This window comes from Cheilinus undulatus, linkage group 20 (assembly GCF_018320785.1).
Source record: "Cheilinus undulatus linkage group 20, ASM1832078v1, whole genome shotgun sequence".
In the NCBI taxonomy this organism is placed as follows: Eukaryota; Metazoa; Chordata; class Actinopteri; order Labriformes; family Labridae; genus Cheilinus; species Cheilinus undulatus.
The window spans coordinates 23,380,964-23,405,843 of record NC_054884.1 but is presented as its reverse complement, the minus strand read 5'-3'; the positions used below and the strand labels follow the sequence as shown (position 1 = coordinate 23,405,843).

General features: G+C 38.8%; 1 protein-coding gene across 4 annotated transcripts in view; it reads left to right on the top strand.

Moving 5' to 3' along the window:
• The window catches only part of sec24c (SEC24 homolog C, COPII coat complex component), a 31,660-nt gene that overhangs the window by 2,466 nt on the left and 4,314 nt on the right, over window positions 1-24,880 (top strand). The window contains exons 2-24 of one of the 4 annotated variants that reach the window (XM_041815487.1): window positions 2,534-2,715; window positions 3,798-3,878; window positions 5,943-6,069; window positions 7,872-8,041; window positions 8,129-8,860; window positions 9,371-9,513; window positions 10,496-10,564; window positions 12,264-12,372; window positions 13,433-13,560; window positions 14,959-15,097; window positions 15,740-15,855; window positions 16,638-16,762; window positions 18,197-18,388; window positions 18,479-18,572; window positions 20,201-20,317; window positions 20,831-21,001; window positions 21,174-21,270; window positions 21,381-21,526; window positions 21,812-21,950; window positions 22,261-22,379; window positions 22,523-22,702; window positions 23,564-23,749; window positions 24,224-24,313. In XM_041815487.1, coding sequence (XP_041671421.1) covers window positions 2,553-2,715; window positions 3,798-3,878; window positions 5,943-6,069; window positions 7,872-8,041; window positions 8,129-8,860; window positions 9,371-9,513; window positions 10,496-10,564; window positions 12,264-12,372; window positions 13,433-13,560; window positions 14,959-15,097; window positions 15,740-15,855; window positions 16,638-16,762; window positions 18,197-18,388; window positions 18,479-18,572; window positions 20,201-20,317; window positions 20,831-21,001; window positions 21,174-21,270; window positions 21,381-21,526; window positions 21,812-21,950; window positions 22,261-22,379; window positions 22,523-22,702; window positions 23,564-23,749; window positions 24,224-24,313 — 3,633 coding nt within the window. In that variant the 5' untranslated portion in view covers window positions 2,534-2,552. The remainder of the gene's footprint in view (window positions 1-2,533; window positions 2,716-3,797; window positions 3,879-5,942; window positions 6,070-7,871; window positions 8,042-8,128; window positions 8,861-9,370; window positions 9,514-10,495; window positions 10,565-12,263; window positions 12,373-13,432; window positions 13,561-14,958; window positions 15,098-15,739; window positions 15,856-16,637; window positions 16,763-18,196; window positions 18,389-18,478; window positions 18,573-20,200; window positions 20,318-20,830; window positions 21,002-21,173; window positions 21,271-21,380; window positions 21,527-21,811; window positions 21,951-22,260; window positions 22,380-22,522; window positions 22,703-23,563; window positions 23,750-24,223; window positions 24,314-24,880) is intronic. The other 3 variants (XM_041815489.1, XM_041815488.1, XM_041815490.1) reach the window with 3 other exon arrangements.

The following is a 24,880-nucleotide window of genomic DNA, read 5'->3' as shown; positions in this document are numbered from 1 at the left end:
ACGTATCTATATGTACCACAGATATTTACAGTCAGTAGTCTGGTTAAAGAAAGTAGCATTGTTCTGATTCTGATACCACTATCAGAAATACATCTATTACTGTGGAAAATGTGGGTATTGGTATCAACGAGTACTCTGTAGTTAGACAGTTAAATAACTTCTGAACCATAGATTGTATCCTCTTACTTGTTTTCCTCTTGAAGCTGGCCGTTTCACTGTTCCACTGATGCCATCAATGCTTTTGTCTTTAACAGAAGCTTTTCTAATGAGCCTGGACCATGGGTGACTTCTCAGGGACTTCAAGATTAAATTCACACCATTTGATCCGATATTCAATGTCTTTTTATGTTTTTTTTCCTCTTAATCCATTTTCAATCATTTGTTGCACCTAGCTCAAATGCACAAGACTATATTGTTTTCCCAGAATGCTTTGAGGGGCTGTCAACCAAAAACAGGCTGGTCTATCATCACGTCATGCTGTGTCAAACTGCTCATGCTTAATACACCGATCATTATGGAGATGGCCTGAATACCACATAATGGGGAGGAGAGAAGGAGAGCTTGTGATGTGACCCTCTGTGTCATTGTTATTTTAATATTTAGCAGAAAGACTCACAATCGTTGGCAGGAAAAACAACTTTTAGGGTCATAGAGAGGCTGAACCTTACACCTCTATTTGTTGAGCCATGGTCTGAGTTTACTCCAGAATAATGTGTCAGTTTTCCACAGCACATTCTGTGGAAAAAGTTTGCATCGATATGTGATTGGTACACAGTATGGCTGATACCCAGTGCTCTGGTGTTTGGACGAAAACAGTAGTATTGGAACATCTCTATTATTTAGACATAAAGCTGATATTTACAGCCGGTATTGCTTATTTACACCAATCGTTCATTTTTTTAAGCTAATCTCAACATATACTGAAATCATGCTGATAAATATCATAGATCCTAACACAAAAGCTCTAAAACATTCATTTTGTCAGATATATATTAAACCTAAATTTGCTGTTAAGAGCATATGTTTGCAATTTGACAGTGTGCAGTAGTTTGCCTGCATTTTTTGAAATTAAAAAACTAGACAGTACTCAATACAGCATTTATGCAAGGTCTTTAAAAGTATCAAAATTGATGAATCAGTTTAATTAAGACTTTAAAACTGTGATAAAATGTAGTAAATTTAAGACCACAAGGAAGCTGTTTTCAGTTTTTATATTCCTATAAAAGTGGTTGTAAGCTAGTGTTTCAGCTTTTTTTACGTTAAGTTTAAAACACGTGTAAGTTTCTGATGGAACTTCCCCAGATCTAGTGTCAGTATGCACGCTTTTTTATGTTCTTGCCTGGTAATTGTGTAGTCAAGTGATTTGTGCATAAATAATAATAAATAATAGGTTAATGCAAGTTTCTGAGAAATAATTTGAGTAGTTGTTGGAGCTGGGGCTGATACTTGTTATCATTTTACAGGATTGTGATCATAAAATGGCTCTGCAATGAAGCTTTTGGCCAGTGTAATAGTAGCAGAGAGTCTGTTAGCACTGACAGCATCTCAAAGAAAGCTTTATTTGCATACTACAATAACAAATACCATCTGCCTTTTCCCAACTATGTTGTCACATTTTGTCTTTCAATCTGCACATGACCCGGTCACCAATTTAATTGGTTAGAAATTAAAGATGCAGGGAGATCTTGAAATGTATTGAGAGGATCTTGATAAAGGTCTTAAAAATTATTTAATCTGATGTCATGTTTTTGGTATGTACCTTGCAGTACTGATAGGGATGCACACAATGTTACTAGCATGATGTGGGTATCGTCAGATATTAGCTTAAAAAGTTGATTGTCTGTACTGGCAGGTATAACTGTTTGTGGGATTTTTACAACCATTTATTGGTTGTACATATTGGTCATATCAATCACGTGTTGGTCTTTAATATTGCTAGAAATGTAAAACTGTAGCATCATATATCATCGGTTGTCTGGGGCACTATATACTCAGAGAGGCCCATCATGAGACCTAAACACAGAAGCTCAAATGAGTTTTGAAATATCAGCAGAAATCTAATAACACTCATTCCTAAATATTGGATGTCAATGACCTGTTGTTTTGATATCAGAAGTGGTACTTAATTGAGGAGATTTTTATTAGAATTGTTTTCCAGTTGAAAAATATACGGTTGTGACAACCCTACTGTCTGCAAACATAAACTGAATGTCTGTGTAGTGCCTTTAATGTCAAAGTCCTTTCAAACTGTTGTTTTTTGCTTGTAAATTTCTGTCTATAGTAAATTTTCCTTACAGAATAAGGCATGCTCTATTTGAAAATTGTCTCCACAAGTCTGTCCCCCTTTAGGCTGACTACCAAAGACAGTGACAACAGCCGTTATCTTTATTAACCTCACATTCTCACAGGCTTTTACACGTCAGGGGTCCTGGAAGTCAAATATGTTCTTAAAGCTTGAAACCTGCTGAACAGGATCAGTGTTGAGTAATGTATTTGTGTCATTATATGTTCTAACTTTGTCATTCTTATCCAGTTTTAGGGATGAACTGAGGATGAATGTAAACCAGCACACTCCAATGGCCTCTTCATACGGCCAGCCTCAGCCAGGCTATGGCCAGCCAGGGGGCTACGCACCTCTGGACGGGGGATACCCCGCTCCTTACGCACCCTATAATGGCCCTGCTTCAGCTTACCAGCCCGGGCCTCCACCACAAGGTAAAATGCTGTCTTTGAGTAATTCCTATCAGTGACTTAATGGATATTCCTTAATTTTAGAGATGGTCTCTGTTGTCTTTGACATGTTTTTGTGTGTTGATCCGTTTGATCGAGTCTTTGGCAGAAATTATTAAGGCCTACTCCACCAAAGCAAAAATTGCCCTCTAACCAAGCTTGTTTTTGCCACTAACAGATTTAGATTGTCGTGTTAGTGTCTTTCAACATTATGAAAAGGATCCCTACAGTGCTCCACCCTTTGGAAAAGATCCCATTTTTTGAAACCCATAAGCTATTATGTCTCTTTCTACAAAGCTACCAGACTGAAAAAGAGTCATTTGACTCTGCAGAACATGAGAGTTTGCCATCTACCACTGCCACAGTCTTTTTTTGTGTCACAGTGGGTCACACATAATTGAAGCGGATGAGAATGTACCCTATGAAACCTACAAATCACACATTAACACAAACAAACTTGCAGATGGAGGCAGCAGTAAACCAGCTATCCCTATGTAGGGCTAAGAAAATTACCAGTGGAATTTGTGGCTTTTCAGAATGCACTGCAGCCATTGTTTGTGGTTTAAAAGGATCATAATTCAAAATAAAGGCTTCCTCTTTCCATAATGTCACCTATGACTTTGATTTACAGCTTCATAGCAAATAAAAAGATAAGAAAACTTTATGTTGATGTTGGTGTGATTTTGGGACTTTGCTCTGAAAGATAACATTGCAACCCTTTCAGCATCATTGCTGCTGAGGGCAAAGGGGATCTGCTACATTGTTTGTTTAGCGTGTTTTACACAATAAACCATGTTAAACAGGACCCAGGTTTAAAAATACTCGAACTCTCTTCCATGACATCAGGTCAGCTTTGATGCTCTATAAGCGCTCATGCAGCCGTAACCTTGGTGTGTCCTTCTACCAGCTTCCCGCCTCGTAATCGTTCATGAATGTGTGAGAACTACACAGTGCCTGAGCATACTAATCTAAATCTCAACCGTCCTTTCATTTCTTCACATAGCTTTACACATTACCCTTCACCCCTTTGTATTTTGCCTGTTTCCCCACTTTTTCTTGTATTTCAGGTTACTCTCCTTTCACAAGCTTTCCCTCTAAGGCTGTGGCTGCCAACCCAGTCTCTGACCTCTCCTCTCCTCTTGACTTAGGTAACTGCCTCCTTTCGTGCTCTTGCTCATTTCACACTCCACATGCTCTGCGGTCATCAAATCCTCCTTTTACCTGCAGGCTACACTCTCACTGCCATGTTCTTAACAGAAAAAAGATTTAATTGTCTTTCAAAGCAAGTAACTTTTAAAAGTTTTAAGTCTTTGTTTTGTTCCTTATAAAACTAGTCAAACCTTTAAAATGTGGGTTAAATTTTACCATTTTAGTTTTTGCTCCTGCTGGTCATATTTATTCCCCCTTAGTTCATAATGCAAACCTCTTTTATTATGCCCATTTCCAGTAGGGATGACAGAGAGGAAATCAGTGTTTTAAGGCTGACAGGACAGCAAAGTTGTCCACTTGACAGTCTTACCTGCATTTAATCCCGTAACGCAGTTTTTTATAAAGTGTGGGACACTAGGAGACACTAAGGGGGTCGCACAACCCTAGGGACCAGATACTGTACTTTTCAGAAACCCAAACATCCCCAGCATTTTAGCTAATCAATACTGCTATCTAGTTTTAAATGCTCTGTGACATTTCATGATATCACAGGTGTAAAAAAATACATGTTCTTGCAAAGGTAACATCAGCCAAAAGCGCCTCAACATTGTGTGTCAAATTAAACCCAAATGCAGGACCTTCAACAATCGGCTTGAAGAACAAAAAAAAAAAAAAAAAAAAGACTCCAGCTGCACTGCTTTTAGTATAAAATCATGTCACTGATTTCAGCTGCTACAGGATAATTTTCTTTCTTGTCTACTTAGATCAGCACTGAAGAGTGTTCTCAAATTTTGTAGCAGTTTGTTTTAGTTAAAGATATTAATTGAGTGTTGAAATCCATGGTGGGATCAGCAGGATAAGAGTTAATTAGCAGTCTTAAGGAGCTGAAGGATGGTTATGATGCGTTTGGGTCAGCTCCGAAAAATTAAAGAAATGTAAGTAAATGTTATGTTTTCAAATGTCATATGAAGAAAATAAAAATTTAATTTAAGATGAGAAACTTAAATAAAAATAAAGATGTGAAGATGATAAATGTGTTTGTATCTTAGGGACATTAAAGAGATGAACTGTTTGGATGAATACAGTTTAATTCAAGCTCTACTCAGCTTATACCCCTTCTGCTGTAAATTTATTCAGATGATTTTGTCTTTCCAGTCAAAGAAAAAGAAAAACATCAATAGTAGAATCAATAAGAATTTGGATCAATAAGGAGTACCAATAAGGGTATCAGTTTTGATAAAACTCAGCATTCTTCATCCGTAGAGGGAAAAGCAGAGAAACTAGAATGAAGACAAAAATGTTTTTACAAATATGTTTTTGACCATAAAATTTTAATAAATATCTCTTAGGCTGTTAATTATCAATGCATATCAACATTTCCTTTCCAGTCTTTCAAAAAAAAAAATTAACAAATAACAAGATAAGTTTTTAATTTAAAAAAATCTAAAAGTTATGTTTGATTTTTTTAAAATTTGAAACAATGATGTAGCAGGAAATTAAGTAATTTTGTAAAAGAGGTTCCCCCCCAGAGGCTGATCCAATATGGGGGTCCGTAGCATGACAGAGTTTGGATACCCCTGTCTTTACTAGCAGCATCTCTGACCTGGTACAACTGCATAGAAAAGAACAGAAGTTTTCCGACATTGGCAAAGGCACAGAAAAGTACAGGTACATAGGAATTTGCGTCTGTTGCTCAACACACCAGTTTTTCCCAACAAAGAAGAATATGACACACAAATAAAAATCCTGTACAGAAAAACTGAGTCTTTTTTCTGAGAATCTTTACATCTTGTGTTGCTTATGATATGGGTTATTTACTACTTATACCCATGTACCACATTTTCAGCAGCAGCTATGGTATACGTTGTTGACTTTTTTGTTGCAGTACCTCTAACCTGGTGTTATTATGTAGTCTGTGCTCCAAACCCAAGAGTTTAAACAAAGGAATGTGACTTTTTTTCTTAGAATGTAATCCTTCCATTTGAAAGACTGATAGTAAAGTAAATTCAGAATGATCTAGATTTGTTTTGTAGACATGGTTGTGATTTCTGTCTCTGTTTCAGGTCCTGTCAGGGGTCCTCCGGTCTCTGGAGCACCTCCAGTGTCAGCACCTCAAGCGTATAATCAGTACAGTCACAGTCAGGGAGACATGCAGAATGGGCCCCCACCTATGACACAAGCACCAACCAGGTAATCACATGTCGGCTAATTGCTATTACTGTAAGTGTGTCAAGGTTATAAACATTGCCTTTTAGGAGCAATGGTACTTTTATTGTTGGTCTCTTTCCTTGTTGGCAGTTCCAGAATTTCTGCAGGTTTCCCATTATACGTTCAAATCATTCCAGTAGCTCAAAGGATCCACTTTGAGACATAAAATAACAGCTATGCTGTCACATAACTCTGTTCTCCTCCAAGAAGACTGCCATTTGGTTAAATTTGACTGAAATCAACAAAGGTAAAATTTCTCAGAATCACACTTAGTATGATGTGTTAAGAGTCTGGTTAGGAATTTATCAGACAGCATTTGCTTGTGGCTGAAATGTCTGGCTTTAAAAAAGAGTGACAGAAAACTGCAAAGCCATTTGCTGTTGATATTCAGTTTCTGTTTTTCTTCATCTGCTCAATTTGAGTCGGCTCAAAGAGTGTAGTGCCAAGTCTGTCATGATAGATCAACACTAGACTGACTGGAAATTCTGAAAAAATACTCCCTAATGCAAGATTATTGTTGTTGTTTCAAGACTAATGTTTCTTATGGAAAATAAAAGTAGTGCCTTTTTACTTACTGTCTTTTTATTGTCAATTACATACAAATTTAAATTCAGAGTTGACTAGGCTAAAGTTTGTAACCCTTAAGACTTTGGATTATAGCATCTTTATGTAAACAATGTCAGATTGATTGGGAGAGTATGGCTAGGGTTAGCAGTGCGAGCACTTCTCTAGGCTTGATTTGAAAGACAAGAGGTGCTCATCTAAATACTTCTTCTCCAAAAAGCTTCTTCAGTTCTAAAACAGACAGGTGGACCGAACTGGAAAAATAAGCCTCTGAGAGTCATCAGCAAATGTTTGTATGGTTACTTTCTACTCTTAAAGGGACCGGTTGCCTTTTGGATCAAGATAGATGACTGAGAAAACTTCACAGATGCATTACTATCATTACCAACACCTTCTTGCAGATTAGGATCCATATGTCTGGGCTGGTTACGTATTGTCTAGGTAATCAAGTGGTAAATATAGGGATGCACAATATTATCAGCATGATATTGGCGTTCAAACATTTCTATTTGGATTGGCAAATACGAAAATTTCTGTGGATATTTACAACTGATAAATTGGCTGTTAATATAAGTGTATATAGGAAGTAATATCGGCCATGTGTATGCAGAGTTTTGGGCTTGAAGAGCAGACTGAGATCTTTTTGTGAATGAATTTGTTAATATTAATATTATCTAATGTCTGCAAAAATCCAATATCGTGCATCTCTTCTTACTTACATGTGTAAGTTGACATGACGCACTTAAAAGTTGATCTCCATTTTCTACATCAAAATTCCACCAAAGTCCTCCGTGATGAGATATCATCCATAAAATGGTGGTAAAATAAATTCAGGATAGTACTGAAACAGCTGGTTTACATCAATGCAGTAGAACTTTATGGCAGCCTCGTAGCCACCATTAACTGGAGCAACATCCTCGTGGCAGCATCTCCTGAGGGTGATGACCTTTACTTGTTTAATCTGCCAGTTGTACACATCCCTATACTGAATCCACATACAGATGTGGTGTTTTAACTGCTAGACTGCTATCTACCTTTAACACATTTCAGGGGCATGGCTTTCTTTTTGGCACATTTTCACCTCAGTTTTCCGCTTTTTCCATGTCAGGTGTTCAACTTTCTTAATTAGATATATTGAATCAAAAGCTTCCTGTAAAAAAAAACATCAGTAACCCGGTAACTTAAATACATGTAAACTTACCAAAAAAATGTGTTTTCAGGCCTGCTGTGTCTCAGCCATACAACCAGGCAGGGATGAACATGACAGGGCCACCCCACCCCTCCTACCCTCAACACTACGGTCCCCCACCCACAATGCATCAGGTCACTAACCAGATGAGTGGGATGCAGGTCAACTCTGGGCCACCAACCCCTGCTGGACCGGGATACGGTAAATAAGGATGAACTTTACTCATGTTGTTCATTCATTCTGTCATGTGTCACAGTTTTATCAAACTCCGTCTCTCTCTCTCCTCAGCCCCGCCTCACAGCTCTCAGCCTCCTGCAAGCACCGCCTACTCTGCTGCACCTCCACCTTCCTTCTCCCAGGCACCTCCCCCTACATCCTCAGCCCCCACTCAGCCTCCTCCTCCCAGCGGCCCTGCAGCTCCTCAGCAATACTATGGAGGCCCTCCACCTCCTTCTCAGCAGCCATTTAACTCCTCTCTTCCCCCTACCTCTCAGCCGCAGTTCACCTCCTCTGCTCCAGCACCTCCTCCCTCTCAGCAAACCTTCCCCCCCTCGTCCTACTCAGGTCCTGTGCCTCCAACCAGCCAAGCCTCTGCTCCACCTGTCTCTCAGCCGCAGCAGCCCTTCCCTCCCCCAGCCCAGCCCCCCTTCTCCTCAGCGCCTCCTCCCGTCAGCCAGCCTTCCTTCACCCCTGGACCACCTCCCCCTAATCAAGGCTCCTTCCCACCCAGAGGACCACCTCCAACCTCTCAACCAGGGTCTTTCCCTCCTCCTGGTCCTCCTCCAACTTCACTTTCCTCTGGCCCCTACCCAGGCCAGATGCCACCCCAACAGCAGCCCCCTCCATCCCAGCCATCCCCTTACCACTCAGGTCCACCTCCTCCTCCCGGTGCTCAGATGCCTCCAACCTCCATGGCTCAGAGCAACCACCTGCCTCCAGGACCACCTGGCCCCCCTGGGCCCCTGCAGCAGGCTCCACCTCAGCCAGGCATGCCAGGAGGATTTCCTCCTCAGCAGAACGGTGAGGAGAAAGCTTCTCAGTGGGAGTTTGATGCATATTTCTGTTAATGTGTGGGGCTAAAAGTAGACTTTTAAAATATATATAAACATACTGGTTTGACTAAAAGGTTGAATTACTGTAAAATCTGGAATATGAGTCACCTCGGTATATAAACCACAGTCTTGTCTTGTTTTTATATCATTGGAAGCCAAAGATCGTGATTGAAATTGAAACTGTTGTGCACTTGGTAATCATGTTGCATATCTTAGCACTTTATACTGGTATAAAAGTAGCCACAGCCAAATTTTAGATGAAAGTAGGTCTGAAAAGTTTGCGTTATACTCCAGATTTTCCGGTAATTCACCTAGGTAATGTTGTTTGGGGTTGTTTACTCTTGCACACCTCAGAGAAACTCAAATTGACCGTGGTATTCTGCTAATGCACCACAGTTATCGCAAGCTATAACTGCACCTTTACTTAACTGGTTCTGTAAATGTACTGATTGTATTTACTTGATTTTTTCCTCTTTAGGTGCGTTTGGGCAGGTGAGAGGTCCTCAGCCTGGCTATGCAGGTCCGTATCCTGGGCAACCAAACTATGGAGCCCCTGCACCAGCACCAGCTCCTGCTCCGCCTGCACAGAAAAGACTCGACCCAGATGCCATTCCTAGCCCGGTAAGCAGACACACACACAGAGTTTTTCATTCTACCAAGTATTAGCATTAGTATTAGTTTTAGATTTCTAAAAGGTGGACTGTACAATATAATTCAATACAGCTGTCATACAACGTCTACTTTTAAAACAAGTGTGGCTTTAAGTTTTAAGTACAACAACTCCTTTTGTTATTATATTAGTATAGCCACACATTATGAATTATGTCAACAAACACTGAACATTACAAACTATCTAAAGGTAGAAGTTACATTACATTGTTCAGTTGTACTTAATGAGTACCTAATTCTTAGTCAGAACCAGAATGCTTTTATTGCTGTATTGAAGGTTCATGATGACAAGTTTTGTCTTACAAATTGCTGACATAAATTATTAAACATTTATTGCTGGTTTTTGTGAACAGCATTTAACATGAAAATCACGGTTTTAATCGAATATTGCTATTTGCCTGAATGTGCAGATGATTAATATTTTCAAATATCTATTTCTGGCAATATTTTCCTTGTTTTAGTATTTTGTGTAAATTTTATTTGACACCACAAAGTTGTTTTAATGCTGCATTATTCCTATGTCAATCTCTGTAAACAGGCACCATCTAGAATTTTTAATTAATACTACTTTAAGATGACTTAATAGCAAAATAAGAAAATTCCTCCCTAAATATAGTGTAAATAAATCTAACTGCGATTCTTCAACTTGTTTGTAAACGCCTTCCTGAAATTTTGAGCTGCTTAGCATGTGCGTCAAACACTCTACTTGTGTATTACTCTATATCTACCTGCCTTTGACTGTCATAGTCTACAGTGCCACTAATCAACAATCAATACTGATCAGATTCTGAATAACAACAATGCTGCCTGCTGCTCAGCTCAGTTCTGCTGAGATTTCTCTTCTCACACATCTTTTTTTAATATTTTCACTCTTTGTATGTATTTATTTTGTCCTGTTTTGCACAAAATGCTGGACAAACTTTTGAATGTAAAGCAAGCGTCTGACATGCCGGCTGTGCAGAAATCAAGACATAGAATAGATCCAGATGCTATCCCCAGCCCAGTAAGTCTCCTGTGTGCCTGCCTTCTCTGCTCCACCCTGTCGTGTGTCTGCCTGCATTAACCCACATCCTCCACCTCTTCTCCTTTCATCCCAGTGCCTCACATTTAGTGCACATTTCAGTGTGACAGGCTTTCGAGTTCTCACAATACCAGAATTTTAAAACCAGATATGATACTTATAAAAATTAAACAGCATCATATGATAAAAAGAAAAGATGTCCTAGGCAAACCATTTCAGGTAGTTTCTTTTTTTTTTTTTTAATCATCAAAAAGCTGGCATACTCTTGCACACTGTTGTGATTGCATAAATACAAAGCATGAGTTCAATATTTGTGAAAATTTAAACAGAGCTCTCTCTCTTTCACTGCCAGCAGCTTGTGGTTAAAAACGGAAGTTGTGTACTTTTAATAACCTTTGGCACCATCATCATTAAAATTATAGAAATTGAATGACATATAGAAAATTCTTACGACTATTGCAAGCTCCTGTGGGGAACAACAAAAGTTTTTTTTTTAAGTTAAGGGTCATTTATCCTTGTGTCCCTGGGTTTCACTGGTAAATATATCATTCTTTTGAACACTGATGCTTTACATCAAGATACATTTGGCATTCAGTACATTTTAGCAGAATAAAAGCCATAATAAAATTCTTATGACCTGCATGGTCATTTAAAGGAGAAATAATTGCTCAAACCCTTAGATAAATTGCACTTTTTCCTTTAAGAGTAAGTAAAACAGCTAAATGTGAATCTACACTTTGTCAGCTACATAGCCTAGCATCAGGGCTGAACACAGGGATAAATAGCTTGCCTGGCTGCTTTTGTTTTTTAAAGAAAGACTACACCTCCAAAGACTCATCATAACATACTGTACCTCATTTGAAACCATGCAAGAACTCGAGGGGGGAACTAATAAGTTGGCATTTTAAAGAAGGGCTCTACACCTGCTAGTTGTCTCTATTGTTTTTATATTGTAACAGGAAGAAAACAAACATTCCCAAAATGTCAAACAATTCCTACTGAATCATATTAATGTCTTATTTCTCATGAAATTCTCATTATTTGGCTTATTTTGCAGTTTTTAACTTTGTTGAGGTAACAATCAAGACATGCTTATGTTAAAATTAATCCGACAAACTTAAATTGAGTTGTCAAATATAAGTTGATAGTCTGTTTTGCTGTCTATGCGCTTGATCCAACATCCCTGTATTTGTTTGAACTGTACAGTTGCCAAGTACAATTCGACACCCTCAGTCTCTTTGGGGTTTATTTGGTCGCCACGTACAGCCAGTCCCTGTTGAGCCTCCTCTCTTTTTTCCTGCATGCTACAGTACATTGTTGGCTTACTCCATTAACAGCATGCCTTGATAAATTTTCCTTTTTTCCCTTCGGGATGTCATTTAGTTTTGTTTTTAAATTAGTCATTTATCAAACCTCTGCATGCACATGTACTATACCACACATGGCTCAATTTCATTATTATATTTTTTCCACAGATGTTGATGGGTTTTAATGTGTGTTTGGTAACTCCAGATGTGTGTAGGGTTTGTGTGAAAGTCGTCTCCTGCATGGGTGTTATGTGTTCCTCCTTTAGACTGTGTGAGACCAGGGAGATTGTGTCATCATGTGCACTTACCACACGTGTGTATTTGAGCTGTACGTGTGTGAAAGCTGTGACATCTTTGTCTTCCTCGCTCCTCAGATCCAGGTCATAGAGGACGACAAGGCTAAGTGTACTGAGCCGTTCACCACAGGGGTAAGAGGTCAGGCCCCACCGCTGGTCACCACCAACTTCCAGGTCAAAGACCAAGGTAGGATGTTCTTCCTGTGGATGTGATCTCAGCCTCTGAGTTGTTGAAGAAGTAACATTTATTTATTCTTTCCAAAAGAGGGCTCAGGGAAGAAATGAGCTGAGATTTGAAAAAATTCTGGCAGATTTCACTCATTTACTGTGTAAAAAGAACAGCAGCCAAGTGAAGCCAAGATGTTTAGAGCTCCCCCTAGTGACTGTCTGCTGTTTATGTCAGAAACCCACCTCCTCCATGTTAACAGATGGGCAAACTACAAAAAAATATGTAAAATAAGTAGTAAGTAAATATTTCTCAAGTGTTAGCTTTTCAAAGAACTAGTTATTTGACATGAGAAGGAGCAGCTGTAACATCATGATTGATAGCTCTATGGTGTTTTTAACTGTTGTAGGAGAGTAGAGAGGGATATCATACAGGGAAGCTTTTGAAATACTTAGACAGGAGTGATGAGGTTTTCCATAACCATCAGTGTCTGACACCAGAATCTATTCTGTTGTGGACTGAGGAAGTTTGAATGTTTTATTGGTACATTTAAAGTCCCTGTAAAGTGATGAAAAAAAATCTGTATTGAAGGTTTGTTGTATGATAGGCCACTGCGTAACCTGGCCAAATTTCAGTCATGAAAAAGTCCCTAAGCATCTAAAATAAAGTTTCAATGTCATGAAAAATGAGGCAGTAATATTTACTCTAGGAGGGAGATTGTGTGTGTAGATCTCAGTGTTTTCATATATTTACAGCACCCTTATTCCAACATATCTACTGTGTTGTGAGACAAATTTTGTATCTCACTTTACAGAGACTTTAATGTGTGAAAAGGACTTAACATCAGTTCTGTGGGTTCAACAGCCAGATCTCTTTAGTATGTCAGTGCCTGTTGTAGGAATATTTTGTCTTCTACTTTGTACAATACAGTGTAACAGAGACACATCATCTGTTTTTACAGCATATCCATTTCATATTGTTACTCTCCACATCTGAATGCTTGTTCAGTTTTTCCTCTGATATTGACTGAGTGGATCATGAAGATAATGAGACATAAAGGAAACTCTGCATGTGTGTTTAGGGAACGCCAGTCCAAGGTTTATCCGCTGTACGGCCTACAACATGCCTTGCACAGCCGACATGGCCAAGCAGTCTCAGGTGCCACTGGCTGCTGTCATCAAGCCACTCGCCACGCTGCCACCAGATGAGGTGAGTGACACAGCCTACTCTTTCCAGTCTCTCCCCTACAAGCTCTATCTAGACTGAGATGTATTCTTCTGTGTGATTTGTAACCATCGCTGTAAGACACAAATCCTCTGAGAGGAAGTATTTTCATCAGGAACACTGAGAGGAAGACAAAGAAAGATTAAATTTTGACGTCATGCAGATGTTAAATCTATATAATATCCGATTGCCTCCACTTACACCTTCCTAACCCAAAGCCTTTGGCTGACAGATGGTGGAGTAAGCTTCTAGTGAAAGGAGATCTGTATGAGTATTCATAGTATGTTTACTTTGGGCTTTTTGGTGATAATTGACCTATTAATTGATAGGTAAATTCTTTTTTTTTTTTCAAAACTGATACTTACTGTTTTAGTCATTTTTCAGGTTTTTGACCTTTTTCTCATAATGTTCAATATGATTAACTGGTTATATTGGGTTGGGCTATTTTGAAAAGAATAGAAGTCATTTGAACAATTTTTATAGGCAATGCAAAATTTTATATATTTTTAGAGATTTTTTTAACCAAATTCTTGCTGCACCTAATATTTACATTTTTTTATTGCAACAGTTAATTGTTAAGGCACCATTTACAATTTCAAGGTTAAAAATGTTCATTTAAGAAATGAACAAGCAAACATTGGCCTTTTTTCTGCTATTTTTAATTAGTAAATTGGTTATGTTGCTGCTGTTAACATCAAAATATACTCTCTTTAAAATCAGTGCGTTTTCTTATCCTACACTCACATCACTCCTTCATTAAGTTTAATAACTTATTTATTTATCACATGCTTTAGTTGCCTTAAAATTAAAGTTTAAGACAACTTAATCAAACAATATGGTAATAAAATCCATCGTTGAAGCTTTGCAGTTGTTTCAGCATTTAGCATTTTTTATCTGACCCAAAAAAAAACCATCCATCTTTGCTTTTAGTCTCTTTGTCTGTTCAAAAGTGCAGTCGAAAATTTAGCCTCTTAACATGATTTAGAAAAAAGAAAGAGATGAGTTTCAGGGCCAAAGCCTGTAGTTTTTATCAGCGGATGTCTCTTATGTAATGTGGGATTATCTTTCAGAATCACAGAGGTGGGGGCGGCTGCATGACCTTGTTTCACTCACACGCTACACGTGTAACAGATATCCATCTGGACCCGGTCTACATTGTGTTTCTTTGGCTGAGAAAATTTCATGAAAGAGGATGTGAATTTTCATAACTATGAAGAAGGCACTCTCATTATATCCTGTTTTTATAAATCTTCCCACACTAGTGGTTATAAAGAAAAAAAAAACACTGTTCTTGTTGTATTGTGATAATTCAGTCTGCTGGCCTCAGAAATCCAGATTAATGCATTGGTCTTCTCTTAATCCCGTCATTGCATGTCTTGCCAGAGCCCTCCGTACCTGGTGGACCATGGTGAGGGCGGTCCAATCCGCTGCAACAGGTGCAAGGCCTACATGTGCCCCTACATGCAGTTCATCGAGGGAGGCCGTCGCTTCCAGTGTGGCTTCTGCAGCTGCGTCACAGAGGGTGAGTGGGAGCCTCTCTCAAACCAGACCCTTCCAGCACAGAGAATCACATCTGAGGCATCATAGTTTAGGTTAAAGGTATAAAATGCAGTAGCAAGGACTGGAACAACTTACTTCACTCTTTTGGAAACAAGAAACTTTTGTATCCATGTTTTTAAGCCACACTAATAATTCTAAGACACAAAGGTACCTGCAAGACAGATTTATCAATGAAAACGTGTGAACATGTGAACTTGTAGATGTTTTTGATACTTTGTCCCATTTTTGTTATGAGTTTAATGATTAATATCTTCAAAAGACACAAAAGCATAGAAAACTGCGGTATATTTAACCAAAAGAGTAAGAGATTTGTCTAAGTTTCACAAATCCGTTGGCAATGTCTCGAGGGTAAACTCTGTGGTACTTTTCTGGACATCTTTCACGACCATGCATTTTTTTACTTCACAATATACTCTGTATTCAATATATAAGCACTTTGTAAACCCTTATTTTTTAAAAGTGCTCTATAAATAAAGTTACTATTATAATTATTCTATTATACGTTTGTTTCTTTGCTATTTTGGGTCTTATAATTTAAGAGACACAAAAACTTGTGTCCCCAAATCAGACTGCTTTCACTGATGTTACCTGTGTCCCCACACAGTGCCTCCACATTACTTCCAGCATCTGGACCACACTGGGAAACGAGTGGACTGCTACGACAGGCCAGAGCTTTCGCTGGGCAGCTATGAGTTCCTGGCAACTGTGGACTACTGTAAGGTGAGTACTAAGGATCTTCTTTCTACACATGATAACAAACAGCTGTTATCATCATGTAAGGAGTCTGTTTTGGATTGTAATGTCTTCTGATGAAGTTTATGCAACCATGAAGCCCTCCAGGGATCTGTAAAAGTAACTCAGTCTAACAGAAGCTTGTTACATCAGTTTTATTACAAGTCAAGATGATGAAATGATGAACAAACAATAATCTACAATACAGCTACTCTTTTCCCCTTATTATCCAACAAACTAATGAAACTAGAGCCTGAAGGCTTCTCTCTCAATGGAGTCTTGCTGAAATTATTTTTGTCTACAATTTATTTCATGAAGATTAGATGGAAGTGATTCTCTTCAGGGCAAATATTATGTTATCCTGTTGTGTTAGAGGTTTTTTGGCATCAAAGAGAGCTTATTAAGCAGTTCATCTTACGCATCTACCACATGGTTATGGCTACATCTGATGTATGAACCTAGGTATAAAATAATCTAAATGCTGTCGTAGGTAATTGGTTTTTTTTTTTTTTTTTTTGCATCTTGTTCTTAGTACTATTTTAATCATGCTGTAGGGGGAATTTGTATTTTTAATTTCTGATTTGGTAACAAAAATAGAAACATGATTTTAAAAAGCGGCTTTCACACCAAGACTATGTTGTACTGTGTAGTGCTGGGTTTAAACAGTCATTTGGAATTTATATTTCAAAGAAATAAAAAAAATAAGTGGGTGATTTAATCTAGTCCCTTTACAAATATCATCATACATTATCTTTGCCTTTCTTTTACAGAATAATAAGCTCCCTCAGCCTCCAGCCTTCATCTTTCTTATCGATGTTTCCTACAACGCTGTGAAGAGCGGCATGGTCAACATCGTCTGCCAGGAACTCAAGACTCTGCTAGACTATCTGCCAAGGTACTTAAATATTCAAACACCAGGGATGGCCCAATCAAAAGTGAGGAGTGGTTAAAGAAGCAAAGCAGAAGTAAAAGAAACTGCAAAAAGGAGTTTGATATGTAATATATAGATACAACCAAAATTCCACTCATAAACCCCATACGTTATTACCATAAATAACATCAGATATTGAAACTAAAACATTTTCTCATTTCATGAAAAATATTAGCTCATGTTGAATTTAATGGTAGCAACACATCTCAAAAAAGTAGGGACAGGGCAACAAAAGGCTGGAAAAGTAAGTGGTCCTAATGAAAAACAGCCCAAGGAGCATTTGAAACATGTTAGCTAAATTAGAAACAGGTCAGTAACATGACTGGATATAAAAGGAGCATTTTAGAGTGATAGAGTCACTGAGAAGTAAAGGTAGGCAGAGGTTCAGCAATCTGCAGAAAACTGCAACTAAAAATTTTGGAACAATTTCAGAAAAATGTCCCTTGATGTAAAATTATTAAGACTTTAAATATCCCACCAACTACAGTCCATAGTATCTTAAAAAGATTCAGAGAATCTGGAGAAATCTTTGTACCCAAGGGACAAGGCCAATATTGGATGCTTGTGATCTTCAGGCCCTCAGGTGGCCCTGCATTAAACCAGGCTGAAATCACTGTATGGCCTCTGGAACACTTCCAGACAACGCAGTTCGCCATGCCATCTACAAATGCAAGTTAAAGATGTATCATGCAAAGAGAAGCCATTTGTGAGCATGATCCAGAAATGCTGCTGTCTTCTCTGAGGCCAAAGCTCATTTTAAATGGACTGAGGCAAAATGAAAAACTGTTCTGTGGTCTTATGAATCAAAATTCGAAACTCCTTTTTGGATAAAGGAAACTGTATCCTGCAGACAAAAATTTTATCATTACACAGTTCAAAAGTCTGCATCTCTGTGGTGTGGGCAGATTACACACCTTGAAGGGCACTATCAAGGCTGAAAACTAGATAGAGGTTTTAGAGCAACACAGGCTCCCATATAGACATCCTCTATTAAAGGAGGGCCTGGTATTTTTTAGCAAGACAATGCTTAATCACACCTTTTACCAACAAAGAACATTTGGTGCATCACGAAATTAAAAATCCTGCATAGAATAAACAGGACTGTTGAGACGCTAAAATACTACATTGGACAAGAATGGGGCAACAGTCCTCTCCCCAAAATCCAGCAACTGGTCTCCTAGCTTCCCAGATGCTATCATTGAATTCTGGTTATGTTTTTGCTTGTACATTTTACACTGTGTCCCAACGTTTGTGAAATTGAAATTGGGTTTACAAGCACAATCATGGCAAAGAAGAAGAGACTGAAACTAAATTGTACATGGTTGTTTTCATGCTTACCTCATGCAGTTTTCATCAAATGAAAACCTTACCTTTCTCCTCCTGTGTTTCTGCGTTCAGGGAAAACCCAGAGATGGACTCTGTGGTGCGAGTCGGTTTCGTCACCTACAATAAGGTTTTGCATTTCTACAACGTGAAGGGGAGCTTGGCCCAGCCTCAGATGTTGGTGGTGTCAGACGTGTCAGACATGTTCGTACCCCTGCTGGACGGCTTCCTAGTCAACGTGAATGAGAGCCGGCTAGTTATCGAGAGGTAGGAGTTCTTATCCAGACACAAACACAGATTTAGAAAACCATGAGGAGAGCCAGGATAGACTGGTTGATGTTGTTTGTGTTTTTTTAGTTTGTTGGACCAGATCCCAGAGATGTTTGCAGACACCAGGGAGACAGAGACGGTGTTTGGACCTGTCATCCAGGCGGGGCTGGAAGCACTCAAGGTAAACAGGTGTTTTGCTTGGGTTTTATTCCAGCTTATATGCTAAAAAGTCTTTCTAGGCTTTTTAGACTGAATGTTTCTGTTTGCATCTGTGTCAACAAGTCAAATTAACCTTTTTTATATAGCACATTTAAAACAACTATGGTTCAGCAAACTTTGTACTGAGAAGAACAGTTAAACATGTGACAGGGATGCATTGTTTAATAATGTTTTTAAATTAAAGTAAAAGTGATTGTAAAATCTATTAGGATCAAAGGTTCTTATCTTTAAGGTAGGCTATAGAGAGGAGCTAGGTCTTCATCAGTGATTTAACATGCTATAAGCATTGTGGCAGATCTTGTTTGGAGCTGTAAGCTATTCCAAAGGTTCAGGGCAGCTACCACAAAAGCTCGATTGCCCCTGGTTTTGGGTTTTGTTTTGTGCACAATCAGAAGCAGCTGGAACTTAGTGGTCTGGCTGGAGAGTGAACATGGAGCAGTTCACTTAGGTAAGGTATTGCCAAAACATTAAATGCTTAAAAAGCTAATGATAAAATTTTGAATTTATTCTTGTAAAAAAAAAAAAAAAAAAAAAAGAAGCCAATAGAGGGAAAGCAGCACAGGAGTGATGTGGTAGAGGTTTTTTTTTCCTTTTAGGAGTTGAGCAGCCAAATGTTGAATCAGCTGTAGGCGTTAGATGAATAACTGATCCAAACCCACATACAAAGGCTTACAATCATCAAGATGCGACTTTATGCCCTTGAATTTTAGAAATTCAGGGTGATGTGAGAATGCAGCAGGACTGCAATCAGCACATGACCCTGGACCAGTAATCATCAACCTGCAGCCCGACTGCCATATATTGCCCCCAAAAACTATTAAATTAAAAAAACTTATGGTTTTTAGTGTATTTTTTGTCTTTATATCCCTATAAACTATTTAACAACCCCTAAAAATGATCACTATTGAAATAGTTTTTATCAAAAGTTACTTACATTTTGCACATTTTTTAAGAAATCCACCTGTCAGCCGTCATTAGTAAATACGGTGCACAACAGACACATACTCCTCAATCAAGTCCTAGTTAAATCTACAGGGGTCTTTTTGGCAATTTTCTGCTTCATGCTCTTGGAGAGTGCAGTTTTCTCTGATTGGGATTTAAAAGAAAAGACCTGTTTCCTGCACGTGCTTCCAGTCGGGACAAAGCTTAGTGGTGTCAAACCCAGCGATGGACAACATGGCAACCCCAGAAATATGGAGCTAAAATATCTCAATCCCTTCTTTGTGACCGGCTGCAGTACAGGCAGAAGGGTCTGAGCTCTTTAAGGCCTAAAAATGGAAGGAAGTACAAATACTAAAACAATATTATGTTAATTAAGCCAAAATATTTGCTTGATTTAGCTCATCTGAAAGTCTGGCCCCCGCAGCATGAGTCAAAATTTGGACCCATGTACAAATGTAGTTGAAAACCTCTGCCTTAGACTGGTTTACAAACAATCTGTGAAATTTCAGTGCACGTTTAAAAAAAAAAAAAAAAAAAAAAAGATTACGTTGTGAGGTGTATGGAATTTTAAGGAAGGCACAAGGAGAAACGGTTTTAAGTGTGTAGTTGTGCTAACACAGGTAATGATTGCTTCTGTCACTTTCTCAGGCTGCGGACTGTGCAGGGAAGCTGTTTGTGTTTCACACGTCTCTGCCCATCGCAGAAGCTCCAGGAAAACTAAAGAACAGAGAAGACAAGAAGCTGATTGGGACGGATAAAGAGAAGGTAAACACAAGTGAAACAGCTTCTAGCAATGAGTTTTAAAGCCCCTGTAAAGTGAAATCCAAACTTTGTATCTTGACACAATGTGTTGGAATAAGGTTGCTGTAAACAGAGAGAATTGTGCCAGAAAACAGTAAATTTAATCTCCAACTTGTGCCTCTCTGTTCTGTCATAGAGCCAGGCAGCTGTCCCCTATCAGAAGCATTTTATAAAATTTGAGAGGATCGTATTTCTTGTGAGTGGGCGTGGCTTCAGCTCATCCAGCCAACACGCCCGTACCGCCCTAGGGCAGATTTTACTGCCTCATTTTTCATGATTTTGGAGTTTAGTTTTACAAACTTTAGGATGTTTTTCATGGCTGAAATTTGCCCTGGTGTTTCATAACACAGTGGCCTGTCATACAACAAACCTAAAAGGAAAGATTTTTCCATCACTTTACAGGGACTTTAAACAAAGCTCTGTGGTATTCAAAGACAGGTAGACTCCTCCTGACTCCTCTTCTCCCGCCCTCCTCAGTCTCTGTTTCAGCCCCAGGTGAGTTTCTATAACTCTCTGGCTAAGGAGTGTGTCGCTCAGGGCTGCTGCGTGGATCTCTTCCTCTTCCCTAACCAGTATGTGGACGTTGCTACGTTAGGGGTGGTCCCTGTCTCAACTGGAGGATCAGTCTACAAATACACATACTTCCAGGTAAGAGAAACCTCTCTTACTGATCTGAAGCAGCTTTTATTTCCTTGTGAATTACATGTAAGTCTACATAATCTATTATGTAGTTACTCCTCTTAGGTGTGTCCAGCTTTGACAAGATTGAAAATACCAGCTCATAACATGTGTAACACATTGTGTGTTTTCTTCACCCAAGGCTCAAGCAGACAGGGAGCGATTCCTTAACGATCTCAGACGAGACGTTCAGAAACTCGTAGGCTTCGATGCTGTTATGAGGGTGCGGACAAGCACAGGTGAGGATACCATACTTAAACTTCTAAAAATCATTTAGTCCAAGACAAAGTCACAAACTGCTTCATGATTCAACATCTTCTGCCTCTGTCACTTTCTCCTCGCTTCTCAGGCATCCGGGCGACAGACTTCTTTGGCTCCTTCTTCATGAGTAACACCACAGACGTGGAGCTGGCCGGGCTAGACTGTGACAAAGCCATTACTGTCGAGTTCAAGCACGATGACAAGCTCAGCGAGGAGACAGGGGCTCTCATGCAGGTGGGTGGGACAAAATCCATGGAGGAAAGGGAACACATTTGTACTTCTTAAATTACCCATTTATTACCTGGAGTACTTTATATTGAATTACTGCATTTTTTTAATATCTTACATGCTGGTATTTGTAGTTGAAGATGCCTGATCTGACATATGTCATCAAATCCATCAGCCAATCAATGTGGCCCTTTTTAAAGTTTTTCCATAACTATGACATAAGACAATCTCTTGAGTATGCCTGAGCCAGTTTGTTTATAAGAAATGTGTTCCTTCTGTGCTTCTCCATAGTGTGCTGTGCTTTACACCAGCTGCAGCGGTCAAAGGCGTCTCCGAGTTCACAACATGGCAGTCAACTGCTGCTCTCAGCTGGCTGACCTCTACCGAAACTGTGAGACCGACACAATCATCAACTTCTTCTCTAAATATGGTGAGAGGCTGCTCATGCAGCAGATTATCATGTCAAATTTAAGTGTGCATAAAGTACACATCAAGCATTGTATTCTAAAAATATGAGTCTAAAAATATATTAAAGCAGCCGTCAGCTGTTACACAGAAACAATAGAAAGCCGGGGTGGATTTTCTGGTTTCTCTGAAGCTTTGAAAGTTAATAGGTTGATGTAAGCTTCTGGCTACATGATAGAGAAAAAATGGAAAAATTGTACATGGTCATCAAAACCCAGCTGTATTACATTTTCTTTCAAAGACACATTTCTGATAGGAATACATTTGTGCTTCAGCTTTCCGTGGCATCCTAAACAACCCCACTAAAGCAGTGAGAGACACGTTGATCAACCAGTGTGCTCAGATTCTGGCCTGCTACAGAAAGAACTGTGCAAGCCCCTCGTCAGCTGGTCAGGTAAGAAAACCATTCATCACGCTGTTACTCAGACATCATATCCTCCAACACTTGAAATTACAGTAAATTACAGTAAGTTTTAAGACACTTTGAAGAAACAGCTGAGCTTCACATCAGTAGTATTTCCCCTGTCTGTTATTCAGCTGATCCTCCCAGAGTGCATGAAGCTGCTGCCCGTCTATCTGAACTGCGTGCTGAAGAGCGACGTGCTACTGCCAGGAGCTGACGTCTCACTGGACGACAGAGCGTACCTGAGACAGCTCATCAGCTGCATGGATGTCGCAGAGAGTCACGTCTTCTTCTACCCTCGCCTGCTGCCAATAGTGAGACCAATCTGTTAAATCAAATCTGAATCAATCTGTCAATCAATCAAGCAATCAACAGAGACTGATTATGAGAAGGATTTTTCTTTGTGTAGCATTAAAATGTTTTAAGTATTAAAGGACAATAAATCATTTTAGCCAAAATTAAGGCTTTAAAAAAGTATTACATGCAAAGGTATGAGGTTCTTGATTATTATGCTTTTTTAAAATTTTCATTTCCACCAAACATGGTTGTAATTAGTTCTGCTTTTGATTTATATTTGATTTTAATCACATGTGATGTTCTTTTGATAATTAGAATGAATACAGCTCATCTAAAGTGAACTATATCTTATCAGCTGTAATAGAAAAGTGATCAAGGACACATCAAAATCTGAATTAAAGAGTATTATATGCATATTAAAATGGGCAATAATGCCATTCATGTTTTTTTTTTTTTTTTGTCAGAACTGAAATCTACTGTGGAATGGCTATTATAGGGCAGTAACTAAAAAACATAAAACCTTCCATTGTCAGCTACCTTATGGTATCAAACCAAGGTCTTTCACTCATTCAAATCTCAAAATGCTTCAAGAAAGCTGAATTTTCATCATAAAATGTACTGCCGCTGGTCATATTCTTATCCTACAACCAGCACACACATATATGAACATAAATATGTAACGGGTTAGAAATTGTAGATACGATAGGGTCTTAAAATGCATGATGAGAGTCTTGAAAAATGTTTTAAAGTATTAGATGGGATGTCAGAGTTTCTGTGTATGCTCCGTTTCAGTGGAGCAAAATGAAGCACTGAAAGTTCTGTTTGATCAATAGATGAGAACATTTGTTTTATCTTCAAACATATTTTTGAACTTCCAGATGAAGTTGGAAAGCGGTTCATTGCCGGTGGCGGTGAGAGACTCTGAAGAGAGGCTGTCTAAAGGTGGTGTTTATCTCCTGGAGACGGGGCTCCACCTCTTCCTGTGGGTGGGAGCGAGTGCTCAGCAGGAGCTGCTGCTCAACATCTTCGGCACGCCGAGCTTCGGCCAGATTGACCCGAGCATGGTGAGAGGAAATAGATCGGCTTGATTTTATGGTGGTCAAACGTGGCATGTTTGATACTGATCCAGTTCCCTCATTAATTGATCAGAAGCATAAAACCTTGTTCCTCAGTTATTGTCAAGGGTGTGGTTGTAGTAATTACAATGAATATACATTTAATGTATGAAATACTAATTTAGATAGGCCTACTTAAAAATATTCTGTTTCATTTTTACCAAGTTTTCTCCGCTAAGTTCTACCAAGATAAATATTAAACACTGTACCTTTTTTATATTTTGCTGAGCCTAAGAAAACATTTTTTTTTCTGCTGTGAATTCTAAGAGTTTTACTTCTTATCTTTGAATAAGCATAGCTTTTCATTATACCTGTCTCCTGTACTGTATTATTCAGTGTATTTTAATGACCACTGCCATGTTTACTGTTTACATGTTAAAATGTTTACCAAGCTTTGTGAATGTCCCTGTTTTTGTGTTTCAGTCGAGCCTACCGGTGCTGGATAACCCGTTCTCTCAGAGACTCCGAGAGATCATCGACTCCTTTAGAGCTCAGAGATCACGATACATGAAGGTAATCTTTATCTCTGTCCCATAACACACACAGAGTCTTTAAGTCCAGAAACTTTGTGCCTCTTTGACGTGCTTTAAGGTAAGCCGAGTGTCGGCATACTTGAGTGTTAATAATGACGTGAAAACAGATTTTTATTTGTTTGTAAAACTCCCTTTCCTGTTCAAAGAAGAGATGCCATCTGTGTTGATAGAAAGCTGAAGACTGAAGTTGATTTGTGTTTAGCTGGACAAAATTATCTAATATGTCTTTTGGGACATATTGGTCAACGATATTAAATACCTGAATAGTCATGTATTTCTTTATTTTTTTAAAAAATCATGTTTTTCATGCAACTAATATCTCACCTTACAGGATTTATGTTTTCCCCCCATTTTTAACAGCACCTTGTTGTAATATAGTATTTCACTGTGGCTGAGGCACATCTGACGGATTTTTGTTGGATGCCACTATAAAGCAAAAGAAGTAAACACAAGTATCAGATGACACAGGTGTAGCACTACAGATTGTATGGATGCTAAGAAACTAATACTCGTTTTAAGAGTAGATGCATTCTACTTAACATTGTCA